Below are 19,433 nucleotides of genomic sequence, written 5' to 3' on the forward strand. Positions count from 1 at the left end.
TGTTCATGCATGTAAGGGAGTGAATTTATTAAGCTTCTTTTCAGTACCAGCATAATTTAAAATCTTACTCAAGTCAAAGCATGGTTTACAATAATTTACAATTATCACAAACCCATGTAAAATCAGGAATTACTTACTATTACCACATGTAATAGTGGATACCTAATTCATACCTTCAAACACTAACCACATGTCAATTTAATTTTAAGTGGTAAAAATGGGATTTACATAGCCTTTTTGAAGAGACACCGAGTACTTCTAAAGACCTTATCACTAACTCGAGTACTCTATTTAGGGATCTTCTGGGAAAAAAACAAAAAACAAAAAACAAAAAAAAAAAAACAACAACAACAACAAAAACAAACCAAACCTCCAAACAACACAACACGTAATACTGATCTTATATTGGTGGTCACAGAGTACACTTATCTACATGCTAACAACAGTCTACAAGGAAAGACAGGCGAATGTAGGCTTACAAAACAGTGCTGCCCACATCTATGATAGTCATTATTTCATTTAGCCTCCATATCTAGAATCAGTGGATCACTTGAGAACCTCAAACCCCACTACTCCAAAAAAAGCTTAAGGAAGAAATATCAATTCCCCTTTAAGTCAATAGGATTTTTGTAGTTTGGGGACTACATTGAGAAAACTAGAAAGTATGACCTCATTATACCTTAAAGGCTCAGAAACCAAAACACAGAGAATGGGATATCACATAGGCTATAAAAAATAAAATAAAATAAAGCTTGAGGTGGTTGTTTGTTTTGTTTGTTTGGGTTTTATTTAATATAACTTTTTGATCATCCTAATTTTTATTGCTTGACAGTATGGGTGGAAGCAAAACACCTGTGCCCTAAAAATGCAACTTCACAGAAACACAATCACATATGAACTCATTTAATATTTCCTAAAAGTTGTCAGGTAGCTCAGTTAGTCATCTTTCTGGCAACGTGCTTCACAACAAAACACGCAGAACACCTCTTCCCTCCCTGTAAAGGCTTTTGATCACCTTCTGAGCCCCAGATCTGACAGAAAGCATAGGTCCTTTCAGCTGGCAAGACAGACTCTCTTCATGCTGCCTAGCAAGGTAGAGTCATAGAATCGTAGTGGTTGGAAAAGACCTTTAAGATCATCGAGTCCAACCATAAACCCAACACTACCAATTCCACCTCTAAACCATGTCTCCAAGTGTGGTGGTTTGGGTGGATTCACCCTTTTGGCTTGCACCTTGCAGCCAACACAGCCTGCTCTATCACCCTCCACCCCCCCTTGCCCAGGGAGTAGGGGAGAGAATTGGAAGGAAAAGGGCAAGGAAACTCATGGGTTGAGATAAAAACTATTTAGTAATTGAAATAAAATGATAATGATACAACAGCAATAACAGAATATACAACTGAGTGATGCACAGTGCAATTGCTCACCACCCACTGACCAATGCCCAGCCTGTGCCAGCCAGTGACCGTGGAGCTGAGACAGTCCTGAAACCAAAATCCTGTAAGAGTGAGAGCTCGAGCGATCCCCGAGAGAATATCCCCATCTTCCAGTCAGCCCTGGTTAATGTACTGACATGACGTGATATGATCTGGAATATTTCATTGGCACATCCAAATGCCAGGTCTGGGTTTTGCTATTCACTGTGCTTCTCCCCCCCAGTCCAAATGCAGCTGTGCCCCAGCCAAACATGGTGGCCTTGAGCTCCAGCAGCAACTCATAACATTAGTACTTTATCAACATTCTTCTCATAACAAGTTCTACACTGAAACTTAAACACAGCTCTTCCATCTACTACGAGGAAAATTAACTCTATCCTAGCAAAACCAGGACACTAAGCACCTCACCTACCCATCTTTTAAATACCACCAGGGAAGGCGACTCCACCATCTCCCTGGGCAGCCTGTTCCAGTGCTTGACTACCCTTTCGGTGAAGAAGTTTTTCCTAATATCCAATCTAAACCTCTCCTTGTGCAAGTTGAAGCCATTTCCCCTTGCTCTATCACAAGCATGGTAGCACCATGCTATTCAGGTAGGTGCTAGCATGATACCTACAGGGAACCAACCACAGTAGGTGCCCTGCAGCACCCAAACCTTTCACCATGAAAAGCTTCCTGAAACTCCCTGAGCCTCTGCGGATTTCTACAAAGTCTGCTCATGTCACTCAAAATCTTGGGAAACCTTTTTCTAGGCCATTTTCTTCCACAGTGAAAAAAGGGAAAGGGTGGATTAAAAACCAACCTTTTGGTAAGCGATCAGCTTACCCAGTTGCCATACGCAGCATGGAACAGGTACCATTAAGCCCCTTATCCAGTGTTTTTCCCTGGTTCACAAGCCCTTCTGTATACTTCGCTTCAGTATCAGGTCCAGACTTGGGGAGAATATTCAGGGAAAATCTCAGGGCAGTACTGCTTTCCCATTCCTCGTGGCTGTGCTCCTACTCATGCACCCAATGATCATTTCAACTCTTTCAGCCTCATTTTTGTGTTAGGAGATCCTTTTAACAGTCAAGTCAAGATATGAGTCAAGTTTCTTATTTCTGTGCCTGGAATACTTTCACTGTGAGGGTGACTGAGCACCAGCACAGGCTGCCCAGGAAGGTGGTGAATTCTCCATCCTTGGAGATATTCAAAAGCCATGTAGACATTGTCCTGGGCAACCAGTTCTAGGTGGTCCTGCTTGGTATGGGGTCAGAAAAAATGACATTCAGAGGTTCATTCCAACCTCAACCATACTGTCATTTTGTGAAACACTAAATCAGATATATAGTAACAAATTTATAGCAGAACAAAACTTCATCATTACCTCTTTTAGATTATTTTTTTTTGCATCTTTTTTTTTTGGTCGTTGTTGGTTGTTTTTTGTTTTTTTGCAAGTTGGCCATTATCATTTACTATTCTCATTTTATAGTTACTTATACCTTATTTAAGCAAGGCCTGAGAAAAAAAAAAAACACTTTTCTGGACTCATTCTTTACAACGGAGCCAATATTTTGGAAATGGTCAAGCTGGAATAAGCAGCAAAACATTTCTGTATGTCAGAAAGAAAAAAAGAAGTTAAGATTTTGATAGCAACACCCATTATAAGATATTTTTAATTTTTTTTTAACTATCATTAACGGTGATTTCAATGTGAGCTACTTCCATTCACTTCAATAGAGTTGCTCACAATTTATCTCAGTATGACAGAAAACAGAGTTTGTCCCTCAGGCATATTTTTTTACATGGACACTTTATGGAGAATTCCCCATTACATGCTCATTTAATGCTTTTGATCCCAAATCAATCATTGTAAGTGGTAATGAAAAAAAACCCCAAACCCTAAGTACTTTAAGCAGGTATTCACTATTTAATCAAATTACAGATTTTTTTAAAAACATATTGCAGAGTGGTAATAGCTATTGGGATATACGGACTAAGGAAGTCAGAGGGCATTTCCTTGCATCTTCCATGCTTAGAAGCAAACTAATGCAGTTTCATAGACCTCTATTTGCACGGGAGATAAATTAAATACTGGGGGGCGAGAGGGGGGAGATAGGGAAATCTGCACTCATTTAAAATAAGTTAATTAGCTCTGAAATAACAGACTAAGAAACAGGAAACACAGATACCACACCAAAAGGCCAAATGGAAAGAGACAAGCAGGAGCTTTGAACGTTCCAGCTCGGAAGACTTAGTCACTGTATTAGCAAAGCACACAAACAGTCTGGGATTGTCGGGGCTGACATATATACAGCACATAAATCTTTATTATGAGGCATATGTTTCTGACAGCACCACAGCGCACAGGCTGTTGCAAGATGCCTTTCAAAAGAAGCAACAACCTCACCATGTGTGGAAAAGATGGTTTTGCCAATACAGTGCCTGAGGTAGTTAAAAATCTATCAAGCGCTGTAGCGCGTGTCATCTGCAAAAGCCTGGCAGGTAATAGTGAAGCAGCTGTCGGGAGGAAGGCAATATAGGAAAGCAAGTTCAAAAGTGGAGATCGCTGCGGTGTGTGAGTCTAAAAAAAAAAAAAAAAGAACTTTGTATTTGCAATGTGACATTTATCTAACGCACCTAACGGGGGATGGCACGTTAATATTCCCCTCTTGGATGAACGGTAACTCAGAGTGAAAGATAGGGAAGGGTAATGGGGCTAGGAACAGGCAAAACACCACCCCTGGGTACCCACAGGATCATCATCTGGCAAACAAAATGAATAACTGACAAAATGTTCCTACACAAGCATTCCATCAGGAGAGCAATGGGATGGTGAAAGCCAGGGAGAAGCACTGCTGCCAGCAGGATTCAGAGAAGTCGTGAAGATTTAGGGCACTCTTATGCAGGTGTTCTGATGGTCTCACTGTGTTATTTGCACTTGTCTTTAATTAAACTGACTGCTCAGCCCAACATCACATTGGCCTCTATTTTGAGGGTATGCTGTGACACAGAATGGTGGCCTTTCTTGCTCTGCTAGTTTCTGAATATCCACTACATGTGCCCGCTGTGCTTTTCTTGGTTTTATGCTGGAGGCTCTCCTAGGGCTCTGCATTACCACCACAGTAAAACTATGGAAGCATTACTGTTTCTTTGCTTTACCTTGCAGGCCAAAACTCTATTATCTGCAGTACAAAAAACTGTTTTGATCATGGAGGAACAGGAAAACTTCCTGAGAGTCTGAGAATTTACGAAACAAATATTATCATTGTCAAAAGGCCCCAACTAAATGGCAAAAGGCAGAATTCCAGCCCTACAGGTTAAATCATTTGATTAAATTCTCTCAGAACAACGTTTTTCAAGAATGAGGGCCCAGAATTACAGCCTTCAAATAGGTTTTGTGTATTCAGGGGGCTGATGGATGCTAAAACACAGTTTCAAGAAGTCAGAGTCAGAATTTAAATACAGATAATTGTTAAAGTACAGTGCAGTTATATTATCACAACTTAACACTTAAAACCACTCAAGATGGCATTTCAAGCATTTGAAGGTAAATGCCTCATTAACAAATTGCTGCTTTTATGGTATGAGTCACTAAGAACTTCTGTTATGATGATAAAAGCACATTGAAAGACATAAAAAAAAAATTTCCAACTTTCTAGAAGACATTTCCTTCAAGGTGCTGCCTTCTCTGTAGCACAGGGGAAAAAACCCTCAAATACCAAATGCTAAATTTTTCCTGGTTAAAGACCATATATTCTTTAACCTTTTTTTGTCAGAATAACATTTGGACTCTGAACATGTTCTGTATTTATTACTAAATAACAAGGATGTGAAAAGTCATAAGTTATTTTGACAGATGTTCTCCCCCTCTAATTGAGGTTGCAGATATATCTGGCAGGACTGAAAGGAAGAGCCAGTAACACTTCATGGAAGCACCATCCCCTCCCAGTTTTTTGTTGGGAGTGAGGTTCATTTTCTGTCACTCACACCTACCCCCTTGAAGATGCTCAGTCCCAGCACCCCAGCAGCACAGTTTCAGTGGGGCTGGCACCAATAGCATTGGTCATTATGAAAATGATGGTGAAGCTGAAGGCTGCAGGATGGACAGAGTCGATGTACACCCAATCTCTTCCATGCCAAGTTATTCTCTGAGAACCACGCATACAGCCAGATCCTGAAGGCTTTCAAAGTACATAGTATTTAAAGAACCTGACCTAATGCTGAGGTGTCACAACATAACTCATGACCCTCACAAGCTTCCCTAAAGTTTAATTCCAGAATGTCATCCTGTTTTAATCTATGGATGCAAAAACAAAGTACATCTTGACTCCCTGAGAATACAGGCTTCGATATCTGGCACAGTATTTTGGGGCTAGAACACGGGAAACTAGCTCTAAACTCGGGCGATAAGCTGACAAGCCAAGGCCACACCGAAATACCAGCTCTTCTGCTAGACAGGGCTGAAGCACAAAGCCCTCCCTCAGACAAGGACCATTTTAGGAGCTTCAAAACACTCTGTTGTCCTTCTGTGATCAAACTAAGATTATTTCTGTACCTGAGGGACCTGCTTCTCCTGCTCCCACTCCTCCAGATTTGATTTAGTTCTGGACATTCAGGATGTCTATCGAGACTGAACATTTTGCTCAGCATCAATTTATTTCCAGCTAGTAGAGTCTCATAAGTGGTAGCATAGTTTATTACGGAATTCATTAATATTTGATTTTAAGGATGTGGCATACTCTGTAAGTGCCTGAAAATTACACTGTTGCATAACTGCTGTGATCTATTTAAAATTACATTTTTCTATTTTAGAAGTTCAAAAATTAACAAGGAGGAGAGAAAGGAAAAGCAAGCAAATCTGAGATTTGCAGACTACCAGTGAAGGTAAGATGGTTCCCCAAAAGCCATCTGTCTAATAAAGAAGCCATTAGTCCTCTTGAAATACCCCATGCATACAAATTAAAACCATAATAAATTCTTGCGCTTACTTCTACTTCAGGCCACGAACATTTTTCCCATCTCCAGGAGGAAGACTCTTGGATCAGAGGTTATTCCATGAACAATCACTGCCCTGAAGAAGAGCACCTGTTTTTAATAACCTGTCAGAGAAAGCCTCACAAGGCTACCTTGGAAACAGCGAACAGAAGCAACTGACTTATAAAGACACAAATTTGTCAAAAATTCACAATACTTTTTTTCATTCCTAGAGATCAAGTCATACCTCCTTAAACACCAGGCAGGCAACAGAAGCGTAAAAGGCAATTACTAAAAACCATGTGGACCACCTCTAAAATTCACTTGCTCCTATGTCAGCACCTCATTTCTGAAACGCCCAGATTTAAAGACATTATTTCACCTACTACTGACGTACCATCACCTCTGAGGAAAGCACAGAGGCCATTTCAGACGTCCAGATCTGCCTTCAGTGATTTGGAAGTATAAATGACCAAACAGCAGCTTGATTAATGGGCACTTTCCTGCTACAGCTTGGATGAGCACGTAAAGACATTGGTTAATTATGTAACAAAGAGCTTCTCTCAACCAAATTACCTACTTGCTATTCCACAGCCCTCTCTTTCTGAGTAACCTCCCATCTCCCCACACAGAGCAGGTGCTGATAACCTTCCAGGTTTATCAAAACTTACACTATTCAGTGGTGCAATTGCAAGGATTAAAAAAAAAAAAAAGAGAAAAAGAGAAATACCTTAGATGTCCTCTGATTAACGCTTAACTAATATTTATTACAGTATAGAACAGCTGTAAAGTACATGTCCACCTTAATTATAAACAACTTAGTTTTGATATGTTACATTAGATGAAAATTTAATATTGGAGCTATTAGAACTGGTTCATTAACCCTAACATCCCATTTACAGATGAAATCATTTCCATAGGTCCAGTATATGCCTTACACTGATTTAAGTAAGAATGAAGCCAGTATTTAAAGGTCGTATTCAGCTCATCCTCAAGTGTATCAAGTGTTTTACTTTTTTCTTTTGTATCTTGCATGTAAAACAAGCATGTGGCTAAAATCAGAGAATGCCTGCTCAGAAGAAAGACTGTCCTAATTCAAGAATAATTAAAATAAAGAAAATGCACGTTTAAAAAAAAGAAAAAAGGAGAAAGAAAAGAGAAGACTGGAAGAAAAAAGCACAGTTTCTTCCAGATGAACATCAATCAGTGAAAGGATGAATGTGCAAAACCTCAAATAAGGCATTTAGTAGAACACTGTCAACTTTATGTCTGAAACAAATGCCCATAGCATAATATTAAGGTATTGCTAAAATCCCTAGCAGTTATTAACATATGTACACCCTGAATTACTTCTCCAATTCTGGAGAATCTTCTAGATAAAAGAGAAGCAATTCCTCCACATCAGGTGGTTTTCTCCTGCAGTAAAAAGTTGAGGCATTGCAGTGTAAGAGAAGGCTCAGGCCACTGCTTGAGAAAGACATTTCCTTAACCTCAAACCAAAGCATCTAATTCTCTTTAATGCTTTTTTGAAGCATTTATTGGGAAGTTCCCCACTCCTTCATGGATGTGAAATCCATCCCCTGCTCAGCACACAGGGATGCTCTGCCCAGCTCTAGGCTGCAGCTCTAGTCGTAGTGGGAAAGGCCAGAAAGGAGCTATACATTATCATTTTATTTATGCATTTACTAAATTCCTAGTTGCATAATGTATTAGTTCATCTTAAACTAAAACAAAATGTCTCTGACAATTACAGTGTTATTTCTCAGTTACACAGTTTTTCCAGTTCAGTTGCATATGCCTACTACATACTTTTATCTTTTTCTACCCATTAGTAACATAAGACACTGGTATACTGATTGAGCAACAGCAATTGTAAACCAGAGGGAAATTATAGATATCCTCAGTTTCTGCTTATTTCTCAGTAGTCAAGGACCAACTATTCTGTAGGGAAGATGGGAAAGAGGTAACTACAACAGGAAACAGGAATGGAGTGGACTCTAGTCCCTTGAAGAAAAGCAATGCAAGACTCCAAGGGAAAAAAAAAATAAAACCAGAAATAATGGTGTTCACATATGTTTTTCTGCATCATACGGCTCATAAAAGCAATTCTGTTCTCATGAGACCATTACTTTGTGTACATATGTGATAATCAAGGACAGCATAAGGTGCTTAAAAGCAGATGCAATACCTTAGAGCAAATATTCTGCCAGATAACTATTATGTATTACAAGGGAGGGGAGGAGGAAGGGAAAAACCCAAAAACATGCTTCAAACTCTCTGGCAAACATTGAATAGCTTTGACTGAGATTTTACAAAAAATAAGATATTCATGTTCAGTACACAGTTCTAACTACTACCACATACCTATCTAAAAAAGAGCCATCACCTATTCCATGTGGAGTACGTCACATCTTCCCCATCAGCAAACAACTGCTTAAAGAAATTGAAGTCATTTACACTGGGCAACCTTGAATACCTTATTCAGTAAAGGGGAAAGGCATGATTTTCTGCATGCTCCAAAGGCTGTAGCATTTAGCACCTCAAGGAAATCTTCTTGGCATTTCAGCCTAGAGTAAAAAAAATTCTAGAAGCTTTTCCTCATTGAAATTGCCAATGTTCAGTGAATGCCATTTTACTGACGTGCCTGTAGGATCCTGTACCAAAGTTCAGGATCTTAAGATGGTGAAATTGGCACAGCACAGATCTACTAGCATAGATCTATCTACAAGATCACTCTGTGCATACACAATAGAAACCTAATGAGAACTTTTCTTCTCTGTTTGTGATTCAAACCACCCTTACAGAGAGGAGACAATAACACAGATTCTATGTTATAAGTATTAAGGTCTTGTAGGTTATTCAAAGTACATGCCGTACAGCATGTCTCCTGCTGATACTGTTCAACCCTAGATTATAAGGAACCCCTGTAATACACATAACATCTTACTATTGTCCAAAGTTTTTGATGCATCTCAAAGGCACCAAAAAAACCTTCCACCTAGGCTATTACTGTATAAACATTTACATATTAACAGAATAAGAAAAAAAAAAGAGATCATAATTCATGATGCTCTTGAAAAAAAAAAAATAGTCATAACTGAAGACATGAGTATTGGTATAACATTTGTAATAGGTATGTTACACCCTCAGAATGTCTAAAAATGTCTAAATACAACCATTATATATCATAAGCATGCCACCTTCTCAATTCTGATGAGCCCTGCCACTCATACTTATATAAAAATGTACTTGAATGCATGTGTGGGCTGTGACACAGACATACTTGTCACATGGGTGACGAACTCAACCAAATGAAAACCCTTCTCATTTACCAAGCACACCAGCCACGCTTCCCCTACATTTCTCCACCTAGCTCCAGATAATCAAATGAATGAATCTGATTGAACTGATCTGCGTAGTAATAGGAACAATTCTGCAAAAGTACTTCCAGTTGGTTGATAGGAATTGTGAGAAGTAAACAGAAAGTAGCACACACACATTTTTTTTTGGCTCCAGTTTGGGATGCCCTGACTAACATATTGCCTCAATTCCAAACTTCTGTTTATATCATATTTCACTGTCTTAAGTTCCCCGTACATTTCAGTATATCTTTAGATAGATGACAGGCAGACACAGATGACAGACAAATATACATTACAATGGTGACACAAGAGCACTTTCATACTGAACAAAGCAGACTTCCCATTTTAAGTGCTATTTGAGCTCTTTGACTATAGAAACAAAACAACAACAGAAAATCCTCCCTCATTTTCTGATCAACTTCTCTCTTGTATACTACTGAGAATATGATTTTTAGTTAAGACGGGTCTTTGTAAGATATGAGACCATGAAAAATTATTTTTCTTTTTTTAAAATTTTTTTAAATCCAGTCTTAATTTCTGTATGACTTTAAAGTCATACAGAAAGATAATTTGTTTTTAAAATCCACTATTCTGTAACGAGAGCTAGAGTACAGACTTAACTTTATGAAGGTTAACAAATACTGGGGTAGCTGAGGTAATTTCTCTGTGTTTTAAAATTTCATTTCATAATAAAGCTTCAAGAATAGTATGATTTGTTCACATTCCAATATATATATATATTTTTTTTAAAGAGCCCTTAGATTAAGCCCTTTTTTAAAGCCCTTAGATTAAGCTCCTCATCATAATAGTCTTCAGATTGCAAAACTATCATTATGGTCTGACTGTATTTTTAAGAGAGACTTTGCTGAGAGTTCACTCAAGTTCCAGGATTGCAATCCTGGAGAAATTCAAGTCCTAGTGCATTTTTATCATCATCTTCCCCTCTCCTTCAAGCAGCATGGTTGACCAGACAAGCCATAGCCCTCCTTCCAGCTGCAACCTCTTCAATAAGCACTTTCTCATATTCCAAGCCCCTGAAAAGCAGGTACTTTTATAGGCACAGGTACACAGATGTGGATACACGCTGCACTACGATGGCCAACTGATGAAAGCAATTAAATGCCCCCATCCCCTCCATTCATACCCTAGTCCCCCAACTGACAGACCCTACTCCATACCACAGCACCTCTAAGGGCAGCACTGTTACCAGATTTTCTCAACCAGCCCATTCATCTCAAAGCTCTTAACTCTCCGGACACAAGCCCATGGGCAGGAGCACGGGAGGTCTCTGCTGAAACAACTAAAGGCAACTCACTGCCTTGAGCCAGGGAAAACCACATCGCCTGCAAGCCTAAGAGATGTGACATGAACCCTCAGGAGAAATAAGCCACACGGTGCTTATTCAAGCCCACATAGTGACTCTGCAGAGTCACATGCTCTTCCCAAACAGTTACACACACAGAAAAGTCACAGCCAGTGCAAAACTTCTGAATTCTTGAATATGGAAGAATATTCTTCCCTCTCCATGGCATGCAGCTAAAGTATTTTGTAAACCATATGCTATAAAAAGATAATTTATAGTCAAAATGCAAATCTTCAGAATATCCGTCTATGGGGCCCCTCCATAAATTCGTATAAAACTATCAAGGCTCAGGCTTACAGCACAGCATAACCACGCTGAACAGGGTTTCAGCTGCTCTCCAGGTTCTCTGGTATTCTGGATACTTTCCAAGAAGTAATTAATAGAGTCAACATATTCCCAGTATTTGGTGTTGATTCTGAACCACACAAAACTGTCTCCTCTGAGAGTACTGAACTGCAGAACACATGAAATCACATCAGACGCTTTCAGATGTGGAACCTACACAATATTTGCTGCGGATAATAAAAATCTCATCAGCCCTTATTCAAGGCTGGATAATAACAATCTATTTTCTGTCAGAGCCAGGGACGTTTAAAAAAAAAACATGTCATCTCCTCCAGTTATGAAAAGAAAGAGCTACTTCTACAAAGCTTTATTTTACAGCAGCATCAAAATAATGTGAACACCACACTGGAAGCACCATGATGCAATACAAGCTTCGTATAATCCAGTTACCTACCATCAGATTACCGTAGAAGGGAAAAAAATCTGCAGTTTATGTAGTGCTTCCAAAACAGCTGTATTCACAAGCAACAGAGGGGCAAAGCCCTGTGTTTATTTCTGGAAGATCTACACAAGAATAGTGTCAAAACCAGTTTGGCTGCGTGCTTCACCTGCAGCTGGCAAGACCATTTCTACAGCTGAAAGGGTCATTCAAGCTTTTATACCCCTGCAAGGTCCTGCCCGCTGAGCTTGCCCACAAGGATGCCAGTTCATTCCTGGTAAACAGCCTTGCTTGCTCATTCCCACCACGCAAGAAGCCACAGCTTCAGCAGAGTGCTCCGGTAAAGTTCTGACTATTGAAGAAGATCCAGTGTCCTCTCCAGAAGCACCATGTGAGTATTTCCAACAGCACTTCCAGTGCTACCCATCTCTGTGATGTACAGCCACACGCCCAAGCAAGGCATTATCAAATATTAATGTGATATTCTCACATTATCAAGTCAACAACGAGAAGACAATGCTGTGAGGAAAGATCTCTAGCAGTTGGTGCACTACAGAGGTGACACAGATGTGAAGGGAAAAGGGAGAACTGTAATGAAAGAGGAATGCCTAAAAAGCATTCAAATACGAATGACTGTGTTTTGTTTAACAGAACATTAACTTTTTTCTTATTTACAGCTCAAAAATGAACACCAGTTTGCTGCCTACCCAGCTTTTTCTCATTTATACCCAAACATAACCCTTGCCCAGGGGCAGGTATTACCAGACCCTGAGGCTAAGTCTTCGCTGCCTGAGCATTAGTTTCATCAAGCTACCGTAATTCTTTTGATTTCTCAAAGTCAGATTGTTAGCACACACATTATTCAAACCTTTAAAAACACTGGATGTCTAAGTGCTGTTTTACAGATGCCTATCTCAGGGATAGCTCATGAAAAAGATCTAAAATAAATTGTCCGTGATCTTAAATTTACTTCCCACATGGAAGATTTTTAAGGCTTAGTGAAATAACAAATGCCAACGTGCTTGCCTCATGTTTTCATCTTGCAAAATTAGGTAGTGCTTCTAGCCTTCCACAGGAGAAGCAAATATCATTTAAAAAAACAAAACAAAACAAGCTCTGCAACTGGGTCTCAGTAAATCACCTAACTACTGGATACATAAATGAAATAAATGTTTATTTCTTCTAGTAATTGAATACAGGAAGTACACAATTTTCAAATGGGGCTTTCCTGTTCCAATATCAGATATTAAAACTTCATTACCTAGTTGTAATTACTTCCTCTTCATTACATAGTTTATAGGTAAAGAGGGAGATGGTTAATACACACGTGGTACTCCACAGAACAAGTGATGCTGATTATGCAAGGACACATGACTGCGTCTTCACTCAATTAGCCAGAGAACTTGGTATCCAGCTTTTTCTAGCTTTATACAGGTTCACGCAGGAGAGCATAAATCATGCCAGCACAAGTTTAACCTGCCAGGAATTTCACAATGCATTTGAACCATCAGAAGGATTTTATATCCCACAAAAATTCTGTGGTCAATTGATGAGATCTGAAGAGAATATAAAGTGGAACCAGAAGGGGAGAAGAGGAGGAAAAGGGGAATGAATGGTGGCAGGTGGTGGAGGAGAAGCAAAATCCTAAATAATCAGGTTGGGCAGAAAATGACTCTTCAAGCAGGGAGAGCCAGAACAATGTAAGGGACAATCTTCCAAATGCATTTGGGTTATCCAGGAATACAGCTGTATGGTATCAGGTGACATGGAAAGCAATGAGCTCATTTCTGTAGCAAAGTGGTGGCTCTAAGGAGTCAGGGAAGGAAACATTCCAAGAAACTGTGTCAAGTTTCTTGCATGAGAAATTGGGTTGATTTCACCTTATGCATCTTTATATCCTGAAATAACCTCACAATGTAAGCCCTGTCCTCCCCCTCCCATCCTAGAAAGCAATAAACAGCACTCATCCTCGCTACAAAAATAATTTTTAAAAAATAAATAAATAAAATACACCACACAGCCATGGTACAAACCAGCTCTTGTGAAAGGGAACAAGGAAAAACACAACAGTGTTGCTACTTACATTCTTGTATTGCTGGTCTTGTTAATAATTACAGATTTTCCAGTCTGATCCACATTGTGATCCATTCCAAAGTAAGCTGCCACTCTATGCACTAACATCCTCTGATACGACGACATCTGAGGGAACTTTTTATAGTGATTACTGGAAAAGAAGAAAACAAATCGCATTGATAATAACATTTCCCTCTGAGCTATAATTAAATGAAAACAGCAATGCATTCAATAATTCACTGGACAGAAATCTAACTGAAAAACTTCTCTTTTGTGCATTTACATATAAATGTTTGCTACAAGAAGGCAGAAAAAACAAAGGGAATTCTTTTTAGAGTTTCTAGTAAGCACATTTCCATGCACTACACTGAGACAAACAAAGCTCATGCTTCATGCTGTCTACTGAGTATTCTGTATATTGAGAAGAACTCATCCTCTGACCCTGCACACACACTCACGCTCCCTGCACAAACAATCCTGCAGGTTTGCTGAGACACTGGCAACAGCTTTCTGCCTTTCTCCCACAGGTCAGTTGCAGGGTGATGCTGGAAAGATTTAGTTTGGCAAATATTCCTTTTTTTTTTTCTCTCCTCTCTTACTGAGAAAATGCTTATTTCCCATCAGCATAATTTCTTCCTCTGCTGCTATTCAGACTCTCTATTTTTTAAAGCTGGAGAAATATTTTATTATAAAGAGCACACGGTAGCAAGAATCCTTCCACTCAAGTTCAGTTTTATTTTCCAGCACATTAGAACAACACGGCACACAGGGAAACCCATCAGGTTGTGTATTTGATCATCCTCTGCACTGAAAACTTTCATTATATTTTTGGACCTGAATGAGCAGAGCCAGTGTAATTATGACACAATAAAAAGCAAAAGGTTTTCATTTACATCTACTGTTTTTTAAGCAGTACCATCACGTGTCAGGCAATAAAAGCCTGATCTCGCAGCATGCGGGTAACAGTGTTCAAGAGCACTGAGGTCCAGGGAGCACATCGTGTCCCTCGCACAGCTTGCACTGCCACACGCACACGTGACTCAATAACCAGGTATGGAACTCAACTTACTTGTTGTCACTAATAAAATCAATAATTTCCTGTTCCATTTTCAAGAGTATCATTCTGTCCCTGTCAAAAAGAAAGGCAAGGATTTGTAGCATCATCTACCAATAGACATTTTAGATGAAAAAAAATGGATATATCAATGTTTTCAAGGCAATCTTGCAAATGTTGTCAGGCATCCTGATTAACAATAAAATGTGCTTTGCCTGGTGCATCTGGAGAAGACTGCAGCCTGCTTTGCTGCACTTTTGCTGACATATGTGACAGATTTAGCTATTCCTTGAGCTCAACTATGGTCTGAGAGTGCTTCCAACCACACCAGGCTGTGATCAATGCACTGCATAGAAAGACTCTGACTGCTATGGATAGCTTTGGTCCTTTTTTGCTGTTTTTTTGATAGAAAATGAGATTTCCAGCTAACCTAGCTCTTTCACGAGAGGAGCTGCTACCTATAGAAATTTTTAACATTTTGTCTGAGACATATCTTCCACGATGCATTGATCTGCAGGCGAGAAGACTGGGCACATCTAATCTAGTTAGAAAGCACAGTGGAGAACAACGCCTTTGAACTATGGCTCCCAGGAGGCAATGCTGCAGCATTTCTCAGTCAAAGTGTTCTGTTTTCAACTGGAAGGTCTCAGATGTTCCTTTTTCTCCCCCCCTCCTGCCAAAAACATTCAAAAATTCCCCCACTGTATTTCCAAACATATATTTTTTTTTTCCTAAGCTTGACAGAGTCCATCACTCTTTAGTTCTTTTGAACTTTCTCATTTTGTGCAGATAAAACAATTCAAGAACCTTCCATCATCTATACAAGAGGTTATGCAAGCTGTTAGGTACCCAATTATTCCTAGTTCTCCTATAACTGCAGAATTACATGGTACTTACTTAACAGATTCAATTGAAATGAATGTTAAAAAAAATCACAACGTATAGAAATGTTACAGATCTTTCCTTTGACATTCAGAGGCAAATTTAACAATGAGATGAGCTTGTTGCTTCAAATAAAAACTATGAGAATACAGAGAGCAGAATTTGCACTGTGTACAGGATTGCCAAAAGAAAGCTACTCTATATTAATATAAGAACCTCCAGCTGCAATGGTCATAATGTATTGCTGCTAACATCACATATGCAAGAAGGTAAGGACAAAGGCCAGATGATGCTGAAAGTGAAATTAAGCAATTGATGACTGGATAGGAGAGTAGAAGTTGATGACTTTTAATAGCTTTTTGCTCAGTTAATAGCCCACCTCCTTTACATTTCCCTCATAACAATTTCCAGAACTAATAAAACACAGTGTACAGTTACAGGACCTCGAAGACTGCCAGCTATAATTTCAGGAGTGGCAGCTCTACTGCAGAAAATACCTACCTGGGGTTATTCTTCAATGTGTTAATGAGAAACTCATGCAAATCTATGCCTGTTGAGTCAGTATACTCTTGACTGCAATCTGAAAAATAAAAACAAACATCCCTCCACTCATTTATTTCAACAGTTATGATTAAGCTATGCTATAAATCAAAATCCATTTTTCAGCAACAATCTGAAAGTACATGCTCTGAAAAATAAAATAAAAATCATTTGGAGTTCAGCCAAGAAAAATCTACACTCAGAAGCATCAGGTGGACATTCATGGTTCCTCTGCACCTTTCTACTGAGAATACAGCACCAAAACTAGATACTGACAGAAACTGCTGGTCATTTGAAAATCATGGAAAACCTTTGATGCGACTCAAGAATCTGCCAAGTTCTTCCTTTAAACCACTAATTTTTTTTTTTTTTTTTAAGTGTTATTCATCAATGTCCCTTTGTATCACTTAATAAACCTTGTACACATGGCAAATGAGGCATCATGCCAGTGGGAATTCTATTTGAATTAACAGACTGAAATCCAGTGACAGTCGAGAGTGGGCGGGTAATGGAGATGCGTGACAGTAGTCAGAATTAATTTTTCAGCATTGCTACATCACTTGATTCAAAAGTACACACAGATCCTCAAGCTGGCGTGAACTGTGAGAGCTCCATTGAAGCAAACTGACAGTTCACACCAGCTGCAGATGCACACCCAGGTAGGCAACGATTATTTTTGAGAGATTACACTGCAACTTTATACCACGGATTAATAAAAATATTTTTAAAAACCCCAAACTAATTTAGATACAAGATCTTTTCTGAAGAAGTCTTAGTAGGTGATAATAGTAGATCACAATGCAGGTTAAAGGTCTTGGATGGATTTCCTTACAGCATTTAAAAGAAATTCTCCATGAGAGAAGAGCAATAGTGAAGAGGATTACTCTTTACTGTCTACGCTGCATAAGCGACATGCCAATATATTATAATTAATGAGGAAAAAAGTGTATTAGAGTCTTACACTTATTATATAATCACTCATATATTTACATATATTTGTGTTTATCCCAACACAGTTAAGTATTCAGAAGAATGATTTTGCATTAAAAAAAAAAAATTAATAGCCTCTAATACCAAACTTCAGTTTGGAAGGTTTCTTCACTTTCAAAGACCAATGTTTGTATGAAAAACACTCTCATGCACATACATTTCAGGTTCTGAATTTTCTCAAAGTATGAAAACATTTCTACTTTATATTTATACACAAATAAAGAAATGCATGCTTATAAAAATATACAGTCTTTTTTGTAACAGTAATTATAGCAAATTAAATATTTTTAAGTTCACCTTTCGATAACATTCTGATCTTGTTTTTTTCACTGTTTTTATCTTTTTCTTTATTTTTATCCTTCTCTTTTTCTTTCTCTGAGTCATCTTTACTAGATTTATCTTCTTCTTGCAAGCTAGGAAAACTTGAAAGCTGTAGTTGGATTGATTCCTGTTGGGGAAAAAAAGAAAGGTAAATGCAGGGCCAGATTGAGTAAGCTCACCATGGCTTCCAACCTGCAGAGACTTGCATTAAACTATGTGTAGCTAGAAAAGCTGAAGCCAGATACATTTCTTTCCTATTTGAAAAATTATTTTTTTTTCCAGGAGAATAATGGCATCTTAGAGGCCAAATTCCAGTGGTAAGTGTGTTTCTTCCCTAATATTTTAATATTATTAACTTTTAGTCTACCTATATTAGAGGCATTATATTATTCTATACTTTAGTAATTCTCACTTAAGATTTATTAGAACAATTAAATATTTTTATATGGGCTTTCTTAAGTAAATCTATAATCTAATCAATACTCCACATGTTAAATGATGATGAACGGAGAGACACCTGAAAAACATAACTTTTTTCCCCCCTCACTAAATTACCTGCAGGTTCATATGAACTGTTTTGCACATGTAAGCGCAGTATCAGCTAGACTGAGCTTTCAGGCTCTGATAGTAGAAGAGTGCCAGCAAATTATAAACTCAGCTGTATACAAGAGGCCTTACTAACTTATCAGGTACTTTATATTTAAAGGCAGATGCAAATATGCCTTCAGTAAAAGGGGTTAAGCGTGCACTATTATTTTCAAGTAAGTTCTGGTGAGTGAACTCCTTTAAGGCATCCTAAGTTTTATCCTCACAAGTTGAGTATTTCAGAGACTGAGAGTCCCTTTGAAAGCATGCTTCAGCTTTAAAACATTAATCAAAACTGAGAATTCAAGCTGGTTTGCATTTTCCAATTTGCTTTAAAGAACTTGTTTTTCCCGACTTAGAACATGACTTTATACTGGCTTTGTTTTAACAAAACACAAACTATGTTCTTTGAAGTTACCATGGCATAATTTATATATGTCAAAAAATATCAATCTGGTTGGACAAAATTTAAGAAAGCATATTCCTGTGTTCATATATTTTTGGAGAAAAAAAAAAAGCCAAAATTATATATATGCTTAAGTAGAGTAAAAACGCACCTTTGAATTAAGCTGTCACAAACCTCCCTGGTGATGAAGTTTTCTTGCAGGATGAGAGTCCTGCATGCCTGATAATTTCTTGGCATCATGTTAATGAAAACCAAATTCACCAGTACTGGAGAAAATCTGAGTTTCTTGAATGCTAGTAAATTCTCTTCCTTCACAATTTTTCAAAGAATACTACCATACTAAAAGATCAATACAAAACTTTAAAGCAAGGGGTGGGGTTTTTTTAAGCAACCAGACCATTATCAATTCAAAAGATGCTTTTGATAATTATTGCAAATTTTAGGTTTCTGAATTTTTTAAGGAATTACAAATCAGCCACCACAACACATGTAAGACAAGATCCTAACAGAACAAGTTATCAGCATAAACATGCCACAGTAAGACAGAAATCGGCAATTTCTCAGCTTAATCATTATTGACTTTTTGTGAAGTTTGAATGTGGCACAAAAGACTGGAGATGAAAAGCACCATAAGAGAGAAACAAAGCCCTAGAACCAAAATTGTACCTGAACTACCATCCTTAATCCCTGCTTCTGTTAGTATTGGTTGACAGTACTGGTGAAAAACTGAGTGTACAGAGG

General features: G+C 38.4%; 1 protein-coding gene across 1 annotated transcript in view; it reads right to left on the minus strand.

The window, feature by feature from the left end:
- ARPP21 (cAMP regulated phosphoprotein 21) overlaps positions 1–19,433 on the minus strand; it is a gene marked incomplete at its 3' end in the record, with an annotated part of 68,075 nt that overhangs the window by 41,971 nt on the left and 6,671 nt on the right. Inside the window, exons 7-10 of the mRNA XM_029085869.1 lie at positions 17,678–17,828; positions 16,352–16,430; positions 14,984–15,043; positions 13,925–14,065 (exon numbers count right to left, since the gene is read on the minus strand). Of these exons, the coding sequence (XP_028941702.1) occupies positions 13,925–14,065; positions 14,984–15,043; positions 16,352–16,430; positions 17,678–17,828 (431 nt within the window). The remainder of the gene's footprint in view (positions 1–13,924; positions 14,066–14,983; positions 15,044–16,351; positions 16,431–17,677; positions 17,829–19,433) is intronic.

This window comes from Antrostomus carolinensis, unplaced genomic scaffold (assembly GCF_000700745.2).
Source record: "Antrostomus carolinensis isolate BGI_N321 unplaced genomic scaffold, ASM70074v2 scaffold7827, whole genome shotgun sequence".
NCBI classification, from domain to species: domain Eukaryota; kingdom Metazoa; phylum Chordata; class Aves; order Caprimulgiformes; family Caprimulgidae; genus Antrostomus; species Antrostomus carolinensis.